The 22,134-nt window shown below is 43.0% G+C and overlaps 1 protein-coding gene across 9 annotated transcripts in view; it reads right to left on the bottom strand.

Annotated features, from left to right (window-relative positions):
* The window catches only part of TRIM2 (tripartite motif containing 2), a 124,859-nt gene that overhangs the window by 12,930 nt on the left and 89,795 nt on the right, over positions 1 to 22,134 (bottom strand). For 5 of the 9 annotated variants that reach the window (XM_036311806.1, XM_036311808.1, XM_036311807.1 and 2 more), the window contains 6 exons: positions 17,037 to 17,188; positions 15,409 to 15,589; positions 13,809 to 14,532; positions 4,893 to 4,996; positions 4,482 to 4,649; positions 967 to 1,135 (listed from right to left, as the gene is read on the bottom strand). In XM_036311806.1, coding sequence (XP_036167699.1) covers positions 967 to 1,135; positions 4,482 to 4,649; positions 4,893 to 4,996; positions 13,809 to 14,532; positions 15,409 to 15,589; positions 17,037 to 17,188 — 1,498 coding nt within the window. The remainder of the gene's footprint in view (positions 1 to 966; positions 1,136 to 4,481; positions 4,650 to 4,892; positions 4,997 to 13,808; positions 14,533 to 15,408; positions 15,590 to 17,036; positions 17,189 to 22,134) is intronic. The other 4 variants (XR_004968056.1, XM_036311811.1, XM_036311809.1 and 1 more) reach the window with 2 other exon arrangements.

The following is a 22,134-nucleotide window of genomic DNA, read 5'->3' as shown; positions in this document are numbered from 1 at the left end:
ATTCAGCCAGACCTCTGGCTCCAGATAACATGGAATCTCTATCACTCTACCTGTGACTGTCTACTCTGCCTCCTTCCAGATCCAGCTAAGAGTTCGGCAGTCCTAATGAGAAGGGATGAGCAATAAGCATCAGAATTCATTCTCCGAACCACCATCTGAACGTCACAGCTGCCAGCTTGCCTGAGCACATGTTAGTCATTTTAGGGTCTTCTGTTCCCACTGAGGAAAGGCATGGTAACTCTCAGCATGGAGAAAAAAAGACTCCAACATATAAGATTTTTTATAAAGGAGAGCAGAAAACCCACATTCTATAATTTTGGGTGACATTCAGAATCTGGAAGAACAGGAGACAAAGCATAAAGAAAGATTATGCAAATTAAGGTTAAGTGCCAAAAACATCCTTGCAAGAAGGAAATTTGGCAAACTGCTTTCAGCCTCTTCTCGCAGATATGAAAAACTAAAGTAAGCTTGTGCCTGCAAAGTGGTGAACCAGAGAGAAATGAAAGAGACTGCCGTTCCCATAGGAGGCAAATGCTCTGGACACCCGCTCTGTTATCATCACCTTTTAACAAGGTGGAAAAATTCCCATCCAGAGGATCTTTAAATAAAGCTGCAGCTAGGTGGAGACAGGAGTGACTCCACTGTTCCTAAATACATTCTTGTTTTAAAATATTTTATTGTAAAATATATGTTTTATTTACCACTAACAGTTGATAATTAGACTTCTGAATTGTGACGTGCCACCAATCGAAACCAGGCATGGATGACAGTTCAACTTACCGTGGGGGGAGGGGGGTCAGTGAGAAGCACCAAACCATGCTTTTTTGCTTAGATTTCACCCCCAGTATCTTTCCAAAAGCCAGAAAGCATACTGGGGGTGAGGCGTCCTCAACATGCTCTCACATCATGCAAATGTGGGCAGAAGCGGCATAAAAAAGGGGGTTCACATATTACTGTCGAGTGTACCTGCAAACTGCCTGTCCCCATTTCCTCGGCTACCAAACCGGGTGACTATCTTTCCGTTTGGCTGGAAGATAAACACGCAGCACGCCTTGTTATCCACCACGATGATGTGCCCGTTGCGGTCCACAGACACCCCTTTGGGCCCCATCAGCTTTCCCGATCCGATTTTTGTCTGTGAGAAGCGAGGACAGCGGAGAAGATTAAAACACTATACTGAACACGAAGGCAGACACTTTTCTTAGTAAACCTTCACTTGAATGTTCAGGCAGCGGACCCAGTGACTCATGTCACAATGATCTCTGCCCTGGGAAGTTGCCTTTGTCACATCTATTATCTGCTATTGATATTTATTTGAAATCCCTGTTGTTTTTTTTAAAAGGGATCACCACCAAAAACGTTCTGGAATTGCCTTAACTGGGGGTCACAGTTCGCTTCTAAAAAGGGAGCGTGGCACCCTGGCCGGTTTGGCTTATTTTACAAGTTTCACCTTAAACTCAACCAATTTAAAACCAAACTTATCTTCTTTATTTCCACCATTAAAAAAAAAAGAAAAGAAACCCCAATCTAGCACTTCCTGATTTTCTAATTCCTTTGACACCACAGTTCATCCAGTTAACCAGGATCAAAATTTCACAGCAAAATTCATTCATTCTTTCATCAGTTTGAACCTCAGTTTTCTCATCTGTAAAATGGAAACTATGTTATCTACTTCCTGGGTCATGCAGATTCTGAAGGATAAAGGACAATGTCAACCACAGCATATGGCCTAAGGATAATCTCCTTCTCCCTCATCCTACTCAGCTGGTATCATAGCTGACACACAGGATTATCTTCTTTCTTAACAGACATGAAGATGTGGGCAAAACAAGAGTATGAAAAGAAGGTTTGGGACTTTCCTGAAGCAGGGGTTCAGACTTTGTATAATCTTTAATTCTTGGAAGTTTATAAATGACTGAGATTCAGAACTGACCTCTTTAGAAAAAAAAGACATGCATTTACTTAGGAAAGAAACAATGGCATTCTGGCAAGGGAATGTTGTATAAATTTGATTCTGATTCTGCATTTAGCCCAAAGATCAAAGACGCTATAACAAAATAGCTTACAAAGAAATTGTGTATTTTCTTTCATGTATGAATAGAAGATATGTCAGTAAAGATCAAAAGGGAGAAGACTCTGATTATTAAAACAAGAATATTATTAGTACCTAACGTTATGAACACTAGTTGTTACTTAGAATGACCCAAGCATATAATAATACCAAGTGGATGATAATTTTTTAGCTTAAAAACAGAAAGTAAAGGATTACTGCCATACTACCATGTAGTTAAGAACTAGTTAGTGCAGATCTAAAAGAAAAAATTTAAATGTTGAACCAAAACCTCTTTTCCTTCCACTTCCCTTCAATCCTAGTTTAGCTGTATTAGATTCTACCAAGTGAAATAAGAATTACAGCATTTGACCTGACAATGTGTCTCCCATCTTAAACAGAATAGTAAGTAAAGATGTTTTAGATCTATCGTAAACAAAAGGGGTTGGGGATGGTATGTTGAAACGACACCATGTCCATTCCCAAATCCTCTAGGGGGCATGAGTGTTCTTCAGCGTTTATTCTAATTATTATCAATAGTATTCCAACCATGAGAATCCAATTCTTCCAGGAGAGTGTCTATTGCATATAGAATATTGAACCACTGAGTAAAAGAATGTTTAATTCAGGAAACCCTTCTCTCTTCTGTTTCAATGTTTTAATATAGTAGATATAAAATATTCTAATATAATAGATATAAAACTCCTATTTCAATACCTATCTTAGTGTATTTAATCCTGAATTTAAAAAGACAGTTTATGAATTTGCTAGAGTATGAAACAAAAACTACGGGTTGTCTCCAAACTAGATAGATATTTTCAAGAGGCCCCTGAATAGCTTTTATTCTATTGTCATATTTGGATATGCCATACTACAAATACAGTTATGAAAACACAAAAGGAGGGAAGTTAGAGATATAGAAAGGCAAGAGACCTTTCTGTGTACATGGCCATCATACAAAGCCATTACATTACTAGTGGGGCAAAAAAAAAATCAAGGGTAATTGAAGATTTGTGTGCAATATGGTAGACTTATACAACAGCTTTTAATTTTCCTAGGTTGCAAAGATGCTGCTCCACACAAATAGAGGCTCCAATCTGAAGATTAATAATTATGTAACCTATTTAATAAAAATGCTATGAGTGTAGTCATCTAACAACTTTAAAAAGGAAAATATAAATTTCTCCAATGGAGACCAATGGGTGAACATCGTGCAATCTTCAGGATTCCAGCTCGATTATGAAGAGCATCAGCTCTGAACATTTAGACGAGAAAGGGATGACCCCCAGGAGCCGGCATGAGGCCATGAGACCATGAGACCCAAATCATGGCTAACTGAACAGACTTCAGGTTTTGGACAAGGTTCCTAAAAGCATCAGTGACGAGCGTTCCCTTGATGCCTATTTCATATGAGGCACATATAAGATCCAGAAATAAAATCTCATTTAATCAATACCCAAATCCCAAATGCAAAATGGAAGTATGAGGCGATCAAGGCTCAAGGAAGTTACACAATTGGCCAAAGGCCAAACAGTTACTAAGCCCCAGAGGTGGGATACCAATGGGTTGGTCTGTCTGAGTTAAAGTCCGTATTGTCAACTGAAAAAGAAGCCTGTAGGCCTGTCGGGGGATAGAGATGGCTTTCAAAAACACCTTTGACAAAGTGTCTCATAATCTTCTTTCGAACAGTGCGGAAAATGGGATAATACTCTTTGATGGCACCTTAGGGTAAAGATTTCAGGTGTCAACAGAGAGCTCTTTAAGGTGACTTGCCCAAGAAACAGAAATGATGCCGGGAGTGACAGAAGATATGTCAAATGATGGGACCCTCCAAGTGCAGCTCAATTTGTATTTCTCCATGAAGCCAGCCGTCATTTTCTTTTCTTTCCAGTCCTTATATTCTGTACGTTAACACTCTGTTTGTAGATTGTGCCAAACATTGTATGACCGAATAAAGGCTGACATGGATTTTTCTTTTGGTCATTTCTTGTGTATTGGTCTTTTTTTCTTGTGTATTGGGCTTGTATATTTCTAAAAGGTAGGGATTGTGTCTTATAATTCTGTTTCTCACATCTACCTATCACAGGTCTGGGAAAGTAGAAGGCACTTCATCAATGACAATTTGTAGGTTATTTTTGAAAATATAAGTTGCCTCTTACTAACCCTTAAACCTAGTATATAAACAAAAATTGACTGGGTAACCTAACTGCTTTATAAAATGAAGCCACATGTAGGATACATAGGAGATTTATGACAATATCATTGTTACTCTCACTTCATAAAACTTAGATGTAAAACAGTCAAGATGTCTTTGTATATGAAGAACTATTGAATATTTTATTGGATCTCAGAAAGGAAAAAAGACAATTTCATTTTATATTTCCCATTCCTTCTCTCTACTGTTTAGTGGTTAATCAGTAGTTAATCTTACCTTGAACTTCCCATCTGAAGAGAAAATGCTAACCCATTTATTATCGTAATCTGCAATAATGATGTCCCCACTGGGATGCACAGCCACCCCTGTGGGCCGCTGCAGCTGCCCAGGGGAGCGTCCTCGTATGCCAAAACGGCTTTTGAACTGGCCATCATTGGAGAATATCTGTAAAACAAATTACAGTCATTAGAATGAGAATTCGTACAGAAATGAGTGACGAAGAAATAGGCCAGAAACTCTGTCATCTGCACTGCAGGTCAGAACCTGCAAGTTCCATTTGAAGGAAAGTCTATGCACACATTATAATCTTCCCTGGTACCAAGTACCTCAAGTCTTAAGAAGGAAAATATACAACTGTACCTATTTTATCACCATCAGGGGTCAAAGGTATACAATCAGGGGCCGTACCTGAACACACTGGTTGTTACTATCTGCAATTAATATCTTCCCACTTGTAGATGCAGCTACCCCTTGAAGATTTGTAAACTCTCCTTTATTTCTTCCTTTGGTGCCTAAAAATAAATGATAAAATGACATAAATTAAGCAATAGAGAATTAGATTGCTCAATTTCAGCAAGAGAATACTTCATAAGTAACCCAAGAAAGCATTATTTTTAAATTATACTTTTAAAAAAGAGAAAAAATAGAGAATCCCCCTCTCCATGACCTATTCCATCAGCTACTAAATCTCTCTTTCAGACCAATCAAATCTTCACAAAATCGCCTTTAGGCAAATGCCAATCTTCTCTTATGAAGTTGTAGCTGTATATTAACATGATTAAAATAGTTTTACTATTTTACACAAAGACAAAAACTAACATTATAATTGAGGATATGCAATAGGAGAGAGCCTTATTTTAGAGCTCTGCCAAAATCCCACCCTCTCATTCAGCAGCTCTTAGAAGAAACCTGGACATTTGACTTTCAGTGCTTTCTTGCATGCACCCCTACTGGGGATTGAGCCCACAACCCAGGCATGTGCCCTGACTAGGAATCCAACTGGCAACCTCTTGGTTCCTGGGTTGACACTTAACCACTGAGCAACACTGGCCAGGCTAACACTCTTTTTAAATCGTGTGTTGGTACCTACTGGTGGTGGGCAGGGTAAGGGGTTGTCCTTGAAGGAGGTATGTGCCAACATGGTACTAGTTTTTGTTGTTATTGTTTTTTAAATATATTTTTATTGATTTCAGAGAGGAAGGGAGAGAGGGAGATAGCTAGAAACATCATTGATGAGAGACAATAATTGATTGGCTGCCTTTTGCACACTTCCTACTGGGGATCAAGCCCACTATCTGGGCATGTGCCCTTGACTAGAATCGAACCCGGGACCCTTCAGGCCCTAGGCCGATGCTCTATCCATTAAGCGAGGGGTGGGCAAACTTTTTGACTCGAGGGCCACAATGGGTTCTTAAACAGGACCGGAGGGCCGGAACAAAAGCATGGATGGAGTGTTTGTGTGAACTAATATAAATTCAAAGTAAACATCATTACATAAAGGGTACGGTCTTTTTTTTCAATAGTTTTATTCATTTCAAATAGGCCGGATCCGGCCCGTGGGCCGTAGTTTGCCCACGGCTGCACTAAGCCAAACCAGCTAGGGCTGGTACTAGTTTTTGGTCATTCCCTCTGATAGCTCAATAACAGATGGTTAATGATACAGGAAAACTGAAGGAATAGGACAAGAAACAATTATTCTAAAATGCTCAGTTAAAAAGGCAGTGGGGGTAAGGGCAGGGTCTCTCAAGAATAAAAACTTAACTTATCAAAAATTTTGATAAACAGCCCTGGCTGGTGTGGCCCAGTTGGTTGAGCATCGCCCCATGCACCAAATAGTTGCCAGTTTGATGCCCAGGTTTGGGCTTGGACCCCAGTGGGGGCGTGCAGAAGGTAGCTGATCAAAGTTTTTCTCTCATATCGATGTTTCTCTCTCTCTCCCTCTGTCATTCTCTCTCTATAAAATGAAGGAAAACATATTTTTTTGAAAAACAACTCTGATAAAGAAAAGCATGGACATTAGCAAGATGAGGAACTGACGCTCAAGTAAAGAAACACAATAAAAAAGCAAGAGTCCTACAACTGCACTGGAACCTAAACAGGCTGCTGTAGGTCCTGGTTTATGTAAAATTGGAGTGCACCATGGTTGGGAGGAAAAACAAGCTGGGGTAAGAAATATTGAAAATGGGGAGAGAAATAAAAAGCACTTGAACAGACTGGATGATGAACATTGGTTTGCTTGTTCTCTGGTCCCGGTAGGGGACAAAAACCTGCTGCTTCCCTTTTTCATTTAACCTTTTCTCCCTTCTCCTAAGGACAAAGTCTACTCAACTGAGAGAAGGTTCTGTAGTCGGCAGCAGCTGATGTTTGAAAGGAAGAAAAAATGGTGAGAATAGTGCTTATTAGAAGTTAAGGGGTGCCTTACTCAGCCGAAGACATTTTTCTTCTGAAGATATAAAGGTGATGTTGGAGGAAGAAAAATACTAGCCCTTTTTTTTCTTTGCAGAAATAAACACCTTTCGAACCTCAGTATAAATGAGAAACTTGGGAAGACATTTAGCTAGACTCCACATCAATACCATTCAGAACAAGGCAAAGAAAGATGCTGCCCAGTATGAAATGAATGTGAGATGCTCAGTACCTGCCAATACTGGGTCATGAGAGTGATGGATCTGCGGCAAAAGGCCACACTGCCAGGCCAACACTTATCCTCCAACCTGTACTGAGCTCCATGGGATGTGCTGGCCCGGCTCTTAGGCTTGGTCTCAAGTTAACTAGGGCTTGAGTCTGTTGCCCAACATGTAAATAAAATCACAGGGTTGGAGGCACATATGTTAGTGCGAGATTACTTATACATTTTTAAAAGAGCTACATGGAATAGGTATTGCCATTTTAATTTTATAGTATTTGTTTGAAAAATAACATGGCTCAGTTTACAAGTAGCTGGGGTTGCATTACAGGTAATATCTCTTGATTCTTTTCTTTTTTAAAGTTTATTTTAAAATATGTTTTTATTGATTTTAGAAAGAGAGGAAGGGAGGAGAGAAACATAGATCGGCTGTCTCCTGCACGTCCCCTATTGGGGATCCAGCAACCTTTTGGTGCATGGGAGGACAATCAACCAACTAAGACACACCTGCCAGGGCCAACTCCTGATTCTAATGAGCACCTTTGGTCTTGTTACTGATCATCATCTTTTTAAAACCTCTATTTGTGTTTTTCAAGCACAGCAGGATCACAGCATTACTCCTGAGGGTTAAAGAAAACCAGCAGCATACTCTACAGCAGGGGTGAGGAACATCTGGCCTGCAGGCCCAGCCTTATCATTTGGTCTGGCCCTGCCAAGGCAACTGCAGGCAGGACTCAAAATTCAATCAATCTAGGAGCTTTTTCCATAGCAACATAACTTTTCAGTTGATAATTTTGTATGGCCCGCGAATGATGTTATAAATATTCAAATGGCCCTTGGCAGAAAAAAGGTGCCCCACCCCTGCTCTAGAGGGACAACTAAATCCTATTTTTTACTAGCAGTTAAACTAGGAAAATCTTGATGTTGAGTAATGATGCAGAACTACAGCATATTATCATTATACTGAAATGCTCAAAGTCCAAGGGTTGATAAAATGTCTTGAGACCAAAATAAAAAAAATAAAAATTCCAGAAGTTAGAAATAATTTGGGATCATGCTTTACTCTTCAAGATTTTTAGTAAATTCTATTTAATCTACAGAAATGTTCCCCCAAAGTATTCTAAGTATAAATGAAAATTAGTTCTTTCATAAGAAATGTAAATGTAACACAAAACACAAGAAGTACTTACAAAATCTTTTCCTGCTACTTTGATGTAAAAGATTTCATTTGATGGTTACATTTGGCTAGTAAAGCAAGTAACCTGAGTTTTAAAAATAATTATAAATAATTTGGCAACAATGCCATAGGAGCATTAAACTTGTTTTTCCCATATGTTAAACTGTACTCACTTCCACCCATGCCTCCGGGAAGATTACAGAAGTAAGGTAACCAGGTAATAAGACCCTGGACTGAAATAGAGGATCAATAACTATAAGCCTCCCCACCACCCCCGCGATGTAATGGGAAAATTCATGTTAAGTAAATCAAGACACTTAGAATGGGATAAAGCAAGAGATGAAAGTGAGCCAAATATAAGGTCTAACACAAGGTCTTCCAGTAGGTGCTTCACAAATGTTTGTTGAGTGAGTAAGTGCCTGAATGAATTATTAATGACCGTGTAAATGACAACCCACATTAAGTCATGGGAAAATGAAGTGTTCTATAATACTTAAGCACTTTCATATACTTTCTCTCGTGCACGCCTTATAACCCCAGGAGTTAACATGATAAATATTCTCTATCGGTCCATTTCAGAGATGCAAAAGTGAAACTAGACACATCACAAAGGCAGTAGAGACAGAGGGAAGACTAAAACCTGGGTTATCCTGACCAGGAGATTAGGAGATTCACATAATACGCATTTTTTTCTGATACGCACAATGCTTCCTTCTAATTGGACTTTAGAATGCTAGGTTTCTGAGGTGAGTGTGGATAATTACCCTTTGGGTTCACAATAATCTAATCCTTTAGATTATTCCATTCCTATCACACAGTATTTTCACTGTGTAACTGTCTGTCTCCCTCACTAAAATGTGAGCTCCCCGAGGGCAGGGGTAACATCTGTCCTGTTGCACCCTACAACACAGCACTGTGCCTAGCTAGGTCTTGGTAAATATTATAGGCATCATTTCCCACTTGACATGCAAGAACAGTTCCCAAGGATGATGCTCAAGGTGGGTGAGGGCAGGGTGCCTATAATGACCTCAGATGCCAAATTAGTACCATCTCCTTCCTCCAAGATTCCAGGGAGGGGAGGTGGTGGTTTGCAGAGGTGAGGCAGGGGAAAGGGCGTAAAATGCCCTACTTCCCGTAAAGCTTCTGAACTCACGCTAAGTGATTCTACATGGAAAAAAAAGCTCACTGCTCTAGAGTACAAATGAGTGCTTCGTTCACTTCCCATGCACTCACTAAGGTATGGTGTATTCACTGCATCATTTGAAACAATTCAATTGTAATTCTTTCACTCCCTCCCATGTCTTCTGGCTTCTCTTTTGTTCAGTGACTTTCTTTAATAGCTGACTAAACCAGCTGGTGGTTTCTAGTCAGCAAACTTGACACTATAGGGGAAAATAATCTCTGTGTTTCAAGGAATCACTGTCAACAGATGCTCTAAGCTACTTCCCTAAACTCATTCAGGACTATTTTGCAATACAATATTAGAGAAACACAATAACTCATTCACTGTGGGCATATCATTAAGTTTTCAGGCGTGGGAGGTATCAAATTCCTCAAATTTGAAAAACTACAGTAGTTAAAGGACATTTTAGGTGAAGAGGAGCTATTGTGCAATTGAAAAGGCATAGACTTGAGAGTCACAGACAGCTTGGGCTCCTACACCAGCCCTCTGAGCCTCCATTCCTTCTATGGGAAGGATAATTGATGTTGTCCTGGCACTTTAGCTCTTGAGGGGCAGGGGGTGGGGGCTGGAGAGGAGCTCTGATTTGTAGCATTTGCCCATTTCTAGATATAAATGTTCCCCCCCAACCCACCCCCACTCACTGATTTAGAGCTACCAACGTGAAGTGACTGGAGAGAGCTGGGAGGTGGTGTGAGAACCAGGATAAGCCGACTCCAGCACTCCACACATGATGCTATAGTAGGTACATTACCCTGTGGGGACATTGGGGACTGAAAGTATCTGATACCTGCTACAGATTTTAAATAAGATGACACAGAAGTGCACTGCCCACTGCCTGGCTCAGACAATGCCTGCTCCTTCCTCCTGCTTCCATTCCCCATCCATTCCTTCCAGAATCACAACTCCTATCTTGGACATTTCATTGAAATGCATGCTTTAAAGCAACTTCTCTATACATTTCATTTCCAAATTGATGTCTAGCCCTGACTTCTTTGCTGAGCTTCAAACTCCAAACTGCCTATGGGACACTTCAGCCTGGGTGATGAAAACGGAAACATACCTCTCTTCCTCTGACTTTCCCTAACTTGCTTGGTACTGACAACAACAACAATAGTCACAGTTACGGAGTCCTTATCATGTGCCTGCACTGTTCTAAGCCTTCACATGTACCACTTTAATCCTTACCAAGTGACATATGTGTTAAGCATCCCCATGTTACAGATGAAGAAACTGAACACAGAGAGGTTTAATAATCTTCAGTGAATCATACAGTCAATGAATAGAAGGCTGGGATTCAAAATGAGGCAATCAGGCTTTTAAGCTCTTTACTTACCATGTTCTTAACTCCTTAGGTTAACTATTACTTCTATACTACCACCATGAATATGTTAATTAGCATTACCTACATTGCCTATCTTCTAAGGCAGTGGTTCTCAACCTTCTGGCCCTTTAAATACAGTTCATCATGTTGTGATCTTCATAACTGTAATGTTGCTACTGTTACGAATCGTAATGTAAATATCTGATATGCAGGATGGTCTTAGGCGACCCCTGTGAAGGGTCGTTCTACCGCCAGAGGGGTCGCGACCCACAGGTTGAGAACCGCTGTTCTAAGGTCTTTTGTATATTAATTTATTAATTTGTTTAATCATCAAAACCCTATTTGGTAGGGTGTTTTTTGTTTGTTTGTTTGTTTTATAAATCCCCATTTTATGAAGGAAACTGAGGAACTGAGAGGTTAGGTAAGTTACCCAAGATTGCACAGATGAGGAAGTGGGGGCGTTGGGGCTGGAACCCAGGGAGGTCTAGCCTCAGAGTCCACAGCCTTAACCATCACTCACTCTACTGCCTCACTCCCCTACGTCACTCAAGCCAAAGAGTTAGAAGCTGGATTTGGTCATAATCCACCATGTTTACTTCATTAATAATCTTGGACGCAGTGCTGCTTGCCAGGCACTGTTCTAAGCACTTCACAAACGTTTAAGGGGAGAGAACAGATCCCCTTACAGGGTGGGAGCTAAGAATTCAAAGCCAATAATTGGAGGGAAATATCCCTAGGGAAATACTTGGGACAATCACAGGTAGAGATGATGATGATTGATAATAACAGTAAAATACCAGCTACCATGAACTGAGCACTTACTATACAGAGCCAAGTGCCAGCATATTATAAGAATTCTCTCTTTCAATGCCACAACAACCTTAAGAGTTAGGTAATATTTCATCCCCTTTGTTTTCCAGAGGAGGGAACCAGGTTAAGAAAGGGTAAGTCAGTTGCGCATCTGGTAAAGAGAATCAGGGCCAGAATCAGACCCAGGTCTGAGCCTTTCTCCTCTCTGCACAGTGCCCAGGCCAAGTAGACAGAGGTCCCTTGGCTGGGAGTGGGAGGTTTTGAATTTGGGACTGAGTTTGTTCTTAATGCAGGAGATCAGTGGGCAGCAGCGAGTTACGTTGTTTGAGAGGATACTAGGTAAAATCTAACAACCTTAAATTGCATGTGCAAAAACAATACTTTTCATTTACTTGGCTCCCCCCACATGCCAGGCATTGCTCCTGGAACTTAGAACAATTCTCAGAAGCAGATATTTGTACTTTCATTTGATGGACATGGAAACTGAAGCCCAGGGAAGCTGGGAGACCTGCCCAAGGTTCAAGTAACTGGCAGAACCGGAGTGGCACACCTGGGAGGCTCCCCATCCTGTGCCCGGCCCAGCTCGCCCACTCTGCTTTGGCAGGCGGATCAACAATGTCTGCACCCACACTGCACAAATGGCCAGTGAATGTACTAGACCTCCATGCTCTGAGCAGGCAACTGACATATCACAACACAGTCTTCACCAAGATTCAGCCTAATGTGCGAACATAGAGTAGCTTTGCCCAGGAATGTTCCAAGGAGCTCTTTCCCCAAGATGTCCCATGGAAAAGTTCTATGATCAGAAAAGTTTGAAAGTGCTGCCTGTTATCCCTCCCCTGCCTTGGAGACTTAAAGCGCACATCAGCAGATTCGAAAGGTTCTGCAATTTTTTAAAAAAATCCCCATTTCCTTCACTTAAGCTAAGGTTTCCCCAATTTATCTGAACCACAGAATTGTTTTTCTATGTGTGTCATTTAATACACGGGGCAGAGCCCTTTTAGAGATACTACGATAAGGACCAAAGAGGCAGAAAGAGAAGTGGGTTAGACCTACTTTTGGATACAGTAGCTAAAATGCAGACTCTTTTTTTTCTTTCTTAAGAATTATCCAATCTGAGCCTGGCTGGTATAGCTCAGTGGTTGAGCATCTACCCATGTTCCAAGAGGTCCCAGGTTCAATTCCCAGTCAGGGCACATGCCCAGGTTTTGGGGGTGGGGGGAGGGTGGGGAGACAGCCAATCAATGTTAGTGTTTCTATCTCTCCTTTCCCTGTCTCTCTAAAATCAATATAAACATGAAAAAAAGTATTATCAAATTGTTTGTTTACATCTAGTTTGCTTTCTTCGGAGGAAAAAAACAGCTAAAAATAACATTAGTCTCAATAAATTTTTGTTTTGATAGTAAAAAAAAAACCAAAAAACAAAAATCAGAAGCAATAAATCAGAAGGGATGGGCTATCTGCATACCCCAATCTTTTGGCTCCTGTGAAGCCTTCTGCTTCCACCCCAACCCCATTCCATTCTTCAGGTCTCCACCCATGCTCCCCATTTTGGGGGCTGCTCTCCAGCTAACATACCGGAGGTGGGCACACCTTGCAATGCACCACGTCCCCCACCCCAGCCCTTACAGGGGTGCAGAAGCAGCGACAGGGAGGCATCAAGCAGAGCCTCTGCCCACACCACAGCCCCGCTGGCAGATCGCAGAGAAGCTGAAGGCTATCTGATAGCACATCACTCCGCCTTTGGGTGAGGCCATCTGACAGAACAATCTCTCTGCCTTTGGGGAGGGCGGGAGTGCTCCCAGGACATTCCTACAGGGAGGGAAACGGTGGCCAACATTCCTCTATAATTGCTAGGTTATGAATGCGTGCTGATATTTTCCCAATTCTCTTTTTTGCTTATTTTCGGTTTCCAATTTCCTACAGTGAGCAGGCAGCACTGCCTGTTAAAAAAGGAGGAGGAGGAGAAAGAGGGGAAGAGAGAGGGAGGGGAGGCGCGGAGTTTTGAAACAGGAGGGGAAGCTACATCGCACTATCTGCAGAGAGAGAGAGGCTGCATAAGCTCCGCTAATGAAACAGACCGGTACCTGCACCTGCGGGGAGAAGGCCTGCCCTGCAATGCCCCTCTTTGCAGCCACCTTCCCAGAGAACCCTCCGCCCCAGCAACCCTCCGCCTGCAGGCGCGCCCCGCCCCGCTCCCTCCTTACCCACGCGGAAGATGAGGTCGTCCTCGATGGGGTTCTCTTTTCTCTTCCCGGTGCTGTACATGCTCGCAGGTCGCTTCACAGCCTTCTGCTTGACGTGGCCGCTCCCCGGGGATTTCACGCGCCTCTTCACGCCCTCGGTGGTGGGCGACACGTCCGCCGACCGGATCACCTTCAGCTTGAAGGGGCTGCCGCGGATGTGCTGGTCGTAGAGCCTCAGCGAGAGCGTGAAGTCCCCTTCCTTCTGCACGGTGTACAGGAACTCGTACGTGCCGTTCTTGTTGTCGAGGATTTCTCCGTCCGCCACGCTGCCGTCGGGTGTGCTCAGCTCCGCCGTGAGGTAGGCATTGCCGGTTTTGCAGAGCTCCCCGTCCTTGTCCTTGGTCGTGATGGTCACGGACATGGGCTGCCCAATGATGGTCTGCCGCAGCCCCTCGCCCGTGGCCACCGTCTCGGAGGCGACGGCGTTGGTGGTGAGGATGGTCCCGAGGTTGTGGATGGACTTCTTGAGCCCCTCGGTCTCGACGATGAAGTCCAGCTGGTCGTTCTCCCGCGGGTGCAGCGGGAAGTCCTGGTCGGCCAGTTCGTTCAGCTTCTCGCTCATCTGCTTCTTCACCAGCAGCACCTCCGTCTCCGTGCCGTGGTTGAGGGCCTGCGCCGTGAAGTTGCTGCAGCTCTTAATACTCTCCTGCCCCTCGAGCAGGGTATCCAGCTGCGACTGGAGCACCTGCCGGAAAGGCGCGCAGGATGAGTGCTCCCCGCAGCGCTGGAGCTCAACCCCGAGGGCGCGGTGCAGCGCGCACTGGGGCCGGGCCTTCCCCGGGCCAGAACCCGGTCCTGCGCCTGCCCACGCCCGCCCGTGGCTCCCAGCGAGGGGTGTCTACTTTCACTCGCTGAACCCGGTGCTAATGCGCCGTCCTACACTGCATTCCCAGGGCCTTCTCTTTCCGTTCCGCCTCGCCCTGCTTCTCCCACACACATATTTCTTGGGTCACGTGTTTTTGATGGGACCGTCACCACCCAGAGCTTAGCAAACAGATGACCACGCTTGACATCTGAAATATTCATTGTTCCGTATCTTCCCTTCATGTCCAAAGCTCCCCTGTCACCTCTTAAAGGAACAGAAGCGGAGGAATGAAAACTCATTCCCCCCTTGAATCTCAGAAGCTCTTCCTACCCGGGCTTTGTGACCCACCTGCAGAGTCAAACAAGGGCTGCAGGCAGGGCTCGCTTTGAAGTTGACTAACAGGTCGGTGTGGGCGAGAGAGCAATTAAGAGACTATTAGACATTCTAATTAAGGAAGGAAAAACAATCCGGTTTAACCCTAAATCCTGAACGCATTACTTCATACTCAACCTTGCCTGGTGTCAAATTATAAATTGGGGCTTAATGTCACAGATTTAGAGTTTTGCTAAAAACAGGACGGAGAAAAAAAAGCTGGATTTGCCATTAAATGAAAACTACTCTGACTGTGCAACAGTGACACCTAAGGACCCACTGGAGCCCCCTTTGCCGCTAGGAGAAGGCAGAAAGCCAGTGCCATGATGCGCCCCAGACATCACGTCTCTTCCAGGATATGGGTAAGGACAGCTGGAGTCTTACTTTGTGTTTGAGGCCATAGTTGACCTCCAGCTCCATAAGCAGCACACTCTTGCGCACATTTAAAGTTTTCTGAAGCTCATCAAAGGTGGAATGGATGTCATCCACGATGCTGGCCTTCTGGTTGGTTAACTGGTGAATGATTTCCGAGATGAACTGAAGAGCAGAATCTATTTCTGGGAGCCTAGAGGAACAGTTGTTAAAGATCGTGATTATTTAACATCAACCTAGAAATAGTAAAAGCAACAACTGTATTTTGTCAAGAAGCATTCGGTGTGCCTCTCATCGTCTTTGAGAAGTAATAACTGAAGAACAGAACGAATAAGACAATTACAGTCTTTGAAAGAGACTTTGAGGGTCCATTTTTATTTCAATCTACCACAGTCAAATACTTTTTAAAAAACATATAGTTTGATTGATTTCAGAGAGGAAGGGAGAGAGACAGAGACAGATACATCAATGATGAGAGAGAATCATTGATTGGTGCCTCCTGCATGCCCCACACTGGGGACTGAGCCTGCAACCTGGGCATGTGCCCTGATGGGGAATCGAACCCTGACCTCCTGGTTCTTAGATCAATGCTCAACCATGCCAGGTGGGCCAGTCATCTACTTTTAATAATGGGTGATACTTTGAAGCTCTCTGGATTCCATCTTTTCCTCACACTCTAAACCAGGTTTTCTCAATCTTGACTGTTTATATTTTGGGCCAGAGAATTTTTTGTTACAGAGGACTGTGCTGTGCATTACAGATGTTTAACAGTATCCTGTCCTCTACCAGATGCCAATAGCACCACCCCTCCCCCCACACACATAGTTGTGACACTAAATTGTGTCCAGACATTGCTAAATGTCCCTGGTGTGTGTGTGTGTGTGTGTGTGTGTGTGTGTGTGTGTGCACACACGCGCGAGCATAATTATTCATGGCTGAGAACCACTGTTCTAAACATATAGCTGGATCTTTTTTCTCAGTCACATGAAAAACTTATCCAAACTCAGAGTTCCCTGGGATCTTCTTGCAAGTTTCCAAGTTCTTTTAATTAATATAGATTAACCATGCTTTTTTCAGTACAACTGTCGCTGAAGAGATTTTCTTTCAGCTGGCTATTTATTTCCTCTCTTTGTTCTTTCTCATGCATCACACAGCTACTCTGTTCCTTCCATTCCATGCCAAAAAAAAAAAAAAAAAAAAGGGTGCCTGAACACAGGGAAACATAAAGAAAATGGAGCAATCACTGCTCAGTACCATTTTGCTGGGCTCCAGCAGAGAGCAGCCAGTCACAGGCAACACAATGGGCCTGTAAGTGTGTCAAGAACAGCAGATAAGAAAGGCTCTTCAGAGAGCCTGGTTTCACACTCAAATTTTAGAGATCCCCTGAGACCACTTTCCCCAAGTATATTTTATTCATAATCACGCTAAGGCACTAAAACAAAAATGCCACCACTCCTAACATCCGGGGGAATTTTACCAAGGGCAAGGGGGTGACTCTCCACTCACTAGTTTATGACTACAGACCCACGATCAAAGAATTTGTTTAGGTGACATGCACCTACCATCCCCTTGAGACAAGAGACCCTGAGGCCAAGCCTGACCCCAGCGGCCAGTTGGGCGCCTGGGGGAGATGTGCATACCTTTTGTTGACAGCATCCAACTGGACCTGGAGTGAGGCCTTGTGCTGCTCCACCACGTCCTTGAGGGGCACGGTGGGGTGTTCCGCGTGCTCCCCCTCAGTGCACTCCCGACACATGGCGGTCTCACAAGACTGGCAGTAAAAGTCCATCACCTGTGGGTGACACAAGAACAATTCTAGGACCGGTGCCGCTGATGAAGGGCTTACCAGGCGTTCTCCCAGTTCAGTCTCACAGGCTCCCCAGGATGTCAGTAATATTAAGTCCAGCTTCACGGGAGGAAAGGGAGGGTAAGCTTTTCTGTGCCATGTCTCAAACCGAGGGGATCCGACTCCAAAGCCACTGCTCTGGCCACAAAACCAGCTTTTCTGTGACCACCCTGCTAGGCAGAACAGGGGAGGGCTGTGGCTCTCGAACCTTTGGTCTCAGGACCCCTTTACACTCTTTATAAATTATCGGGGACTGCAAAGTGCTGTAGTTTACGTGAGTTATATCTATAGATAGCTATCACTTTAATATTGAAACAGAAAAAGGTTAAATATTTACTTATTAAAAGCCATGATAAGCCCATTAAATAGTAACATGAATAATATAATTTATAAAAAGTAACTATATTTTGTAAGACAAAAAGCTACGAGAAGAATGGCATTCATCTCTCTCTGTCCCTTCCTCTCCCTTCCACTCTTTCTAAGAATCAATGGTGGGCAGGAAGGGGAGGCGGGTGTGGGGGAGAATCAATGGAAAAATATCCTCAGGTGAGGATTAACAAACAAAAAAAGAATGGCATTCACCTAAAACCTATATAATTTTATTAACCAATGTCACCCCAATAAATTAAAAAATAAATAAAGTGTGTCCCCAGGAAAATAAAATAAAGAAACTACTACAGTCCTTGTACAATTTCATCCAAATTCTTTAGAATTGTATCACTTGCTGATAAAAGGCAAGTCAATGGAACAACAGGTTATTAACCAGAAAACAGATCCGCTATTCATCAACCATTGCCATGCCAACGAGGGTGGAGTCATATGATATGGTACTTGCACTGTCCCTTCCAGGAGATGTGAGCAGGGCAGACACTGAAGCCCAAATAGCACAGAATTGTATAGACGGTTTCCGCCAGAGATGCAGAGTTGCTGAAAGAATACATAGCAAAGCAGGTGTGGTAGCCTGAACAATGGCCCCCAAAGGTGTCCACCTCCCAATCCCCGGAACCTGTTAATGGGTTTACCTTATATGGCAAAATGGACTTGCAGATGTGAATTAAGTTAAGGATATGGAGATGGGACGATTATGCTGGTAACCCAGGTGGGCCCTTGTAAGAGGGAGGCGGGAGGGCCAAAGGCAGTGTAGGAGACAAGACAACAGGAACAGGAGATCGGAGTGATTTGAGGAACAGGTCACAAGCTAAGGGAATGCAGGCAGCCTCAGTGGTTCTCAACCTTCCTAATGCCGCGACCCTTTAATACAGCTCCTCATGCTGTGGTGACCCCAAATTTCATTGTTACAAATTGAACATAATTAAAGCATAGTGATTAATCACAAACACAATATGTAATTGTAAATGTGTTTTCCGATGGTCTTAGGCGACCCCTGTGAAAGGGGTCGTTCTACCCCCAAAGGAGTCGCGACCCCCAGGTTGAGAACCGCTGCTCTAGAAGCTAAAAAAAAAAAAAAAATGCAGGGAAATGGATTCTCTATTGAAACCTGAAGCCTCAGAAGGAACACAGCCCTACCTACATTTTGATTTTAGACTTCTGAACTCCCGAACTGTAAGAGAATAAATTTGTGTTGTTTTAAGTCACACACACACACACACACACACACACACACGACATTGTTTTCCATTTTTGTAAATCCCTTCAGTGTCTGGCTTAATAGAAAAAGCTGGGCTCTCATATCTACTTCTGCATTCAATCTGTTTTGATAGCAGACATCGTATAGTCTGGAAAATACCAACATACACTGAGAAAATGAGAGTGAAAAAGCAAATAATGTCTTAATATTATATAAATAGTTTTGACCTTGTGGACACCCCTGAAGGGTCTCGGGACACCTGAGGATGCCTGGACCACACTGAGAACCGCTGCTCTTTGGAGAAGAGGTGAGATGGACTGTCAGTTCACTGTGTCTCAGTGTTTTCCTCTGTCAAATGGAGACAACAGTAACCTACTTCATAGGGGTGGTGTGAGGAGTCAGTAGATTGATATGCACAAAGAAGTCAGATCTTGCCTGGCGCTGGCACATAGTAAGTTCTTAATAATGATGTCATCTGCTTACCCGAAAATAAAACCACCTTATCCTGATTGTTATGAATCTCAGTAACAGTATAACATAAAGCCTGAAAGTTAGAGTCCCCTTATTCTCTCAGCTGAAAATATTTTCTTCCAATTTTGAATTCTCAAAGCATTTGCAGGGGCAGGTGTGTGTGTGTGTGTGTGTGTGTGTGTGTGTGTGTGATCTTCTTAAAGTGTAACACACATATAGAAAATGGCATAAGTCCCAAGACAGATAGATGGATTTTCACAAAGTGAATGCACCCACCAAACTAAAAAGCTTCTGCACAGCAAAAGAAACCACCATCCAAATGAAAAGGGATCCCACTGTATGGAAGAACATATTTGCCAATGATACATCTGATAAGGGGTTAATTTCCAAAACATATAAAGAATTCATACAGCTCAACAAAAAGAAGACTAATAACCCAATTTAAAAATGGGCACAGACCCTGAATAGGCACTTCTCCAAAGAGGACATACAGATGGCCAATAGACATACGAAAAAATGCTCAGCATCACGGATCATCAGAGAGATGCAAATTAAAACTGCAATGAGGTATTACCTCACACCTGTCAGAATGGCTACCATCAACAAATCAAGAAATGACAAGTGCTGTCGAGGATGTGGAGGAAAGGTAACCCTAGTACACTGCTGGTGGGAATGCAGACTGGTGCAGCCACTAGGAAAACAGTATGGAATTTCCTCAAAAAATTAAAAATGGAACTACCATTTGACCCAGCAATCTCACTTCTAGGAATATATCATAAGAAGCCCAAAACACCAAATAGAAAGAATATATGCACCCTTATGCTCATAGTGGCATTATTTACAATAGCTAAGATCTGGAAACAGCCCAAGTGCCCATCAGCAGATGAGTGGATAAAAAGCTGTGGTACATGTACATAATCAGATACTATGCAGCTGTAAAAAAGAAGGCTTTCTTACCCTTTGTGACAGCCTGGATGGACCTGGAAAATATTATGCTGAGTGAAATAAGCCAGTCAGAGAAAGAGAAATATCACATGATCTCACTCATATGTGGAATCTAATAAACATAATAAACTGATGAACAACAACAGGTCCAGAGGCATGAATTCAGGGAACAGACTGATATATCTCAAAGGGGAAGCCAGGGGAGATGGGAAGAGATTAACCAAAGAATTTATGTACATATATGCATAGCCAATGGATACAGACAATAGAGTGGTGAAGGCCTAGGGTGAGGCAGGGACTGGAAGAAGGGGGAGAAAGGGGGGAGGAGTTGGGGGACATCTGTAATACTGTCAACAATAAAAAAATATAAAAAAATTTAAAAAAGGAATAAAGTTCTGATATATGCTACAATATAGATGAATCTTGAAACATTATATGTGCTAGAAGCCAGACTAAAAAAAGCTATATATTATATGTAAGATTCCATTTATATCAAGTGTCCATATGGACAAATCCAGAGAGAGACAGAACACAAACTGATGGTTGCCAGGGGTTAGGGGCTGGTGGTGGGAGATAAGAAACTGGCTGCTTAAAGAGTATAGAGTTTCTTTTTGGGATAACAAAAAAGATCTGAAATTAGTGGTGAGGTTTGCACAACCTTTTTGAATACACTAAAAGCCACTGGATTATACACTTTAAAATGGTTAAAATGTGAATTTTGTGTGCGAATTTTACCTCAATTAAAAAAATGTTTGATTGCTTTGAAGAGACAGCAGCAGACCTGGGTTACTTCCCTGATTCAGTATCCTCAGTGTTTCCTGGGAAGTAAATCATTTTGAAGTGTCAACAACTGGTCATTCTCAAATGCCTGTGCTTGGGCTCTGACAGCTTTGACTCAGGCTGAGAGTTAATTGCGGGAGGTGTGAGACTCGGCTGAGCTCATCCATCTTGAGTGCCATGATGCTGGTGCTCCAGGGGTGGGTGGGCCAGAGGCCAGGATGAGCTTACTGCTGTTGACAGACAGTCACCATTTGTGTTCATCAGAAGAGAAGATGAGGAGCCACTCGCATTACTCACTGCTGGAATGTGCTCAGGGCCATGCAGCCAGCCCAGAGGCTTCTGGCAGTGGGGACTTGGTCCTGGCAGGGCATGAGGATCCCTCCTTTGCACCTCTTAACATGCTGCTAGCATGGCCTAAGCAAGCAAAAATAGGGTTTCATGATCGTACGATCATTTGTGTTCTAGGACTGCTAGGCATGAGCTCAAGTGTCTGCTTTATGGGCAAGGAACCTCTGAAATCACTGACCGCCAGCCCCATTTTTCTTTGTATTTGGACAATGCCGCCACAGCAGTTTAATTAGAAGACAGATTGTGCCACAGCACTTAAAGTAAATGACAGGCTTTCATCCACATGTGCTGATCAGCACCAGGCAGTTTATGACAGCAACATCCTGCTTTAGTGTTAATTACCGGATTTTATTAACCTTCAGACGCTTGAGATGTTTTTAAAGATTTACCCATGGCAGTTAACTGCAGCAATTTATCTGTAGTATCGCATGCATTTGGCTTGAACATGCCATGAGGCCCCGTTTCAAAGCAGCAGCAGCGAACTCCTACAGTCCACAATGAAACAACAGAATGAGTGAAGACACGCGGCTGATTTTCCAAGGCCTCTGGCTGGTTTACAAATCTTATGATTCCCGAGGAGGCATAATGACCCAGCATTGAGAAAGTGCTCAAAACATACCTTAAAGAGCTTCCTTTATTCTAAAGAGGGTCCAGCTCTTTAGAGAGATTTCATTTTTAGTGTGATTTGATGTGTTGCATTTGGGAGAAAGTAAAGTTTTAGCCTAAAAGGATTCTTACATTTTGCTGAAATTAGCATCTC

This window comes from Myotis myotis, unplaced genomic scaffold (assembly GCF_014108235.1).
Source record: "Myotis myotis isolate mMyoMyo1 unplaced genomic scaffold, mMyoMyo1.p scaffold_m19_p_6, whole genome shotgun sequence".
Lineage (NCBI taxonomy): Eukaryota > Metazoa > Chordata > Mammalia > Chiroptera > Vespertilionidae > Myotis > Myotis myotis.
The sequence above is the reverse complement of the archived record's forward strand: the minus strand, read 5'-3'. Positions and strand labels throughout refer to the sequence as shown.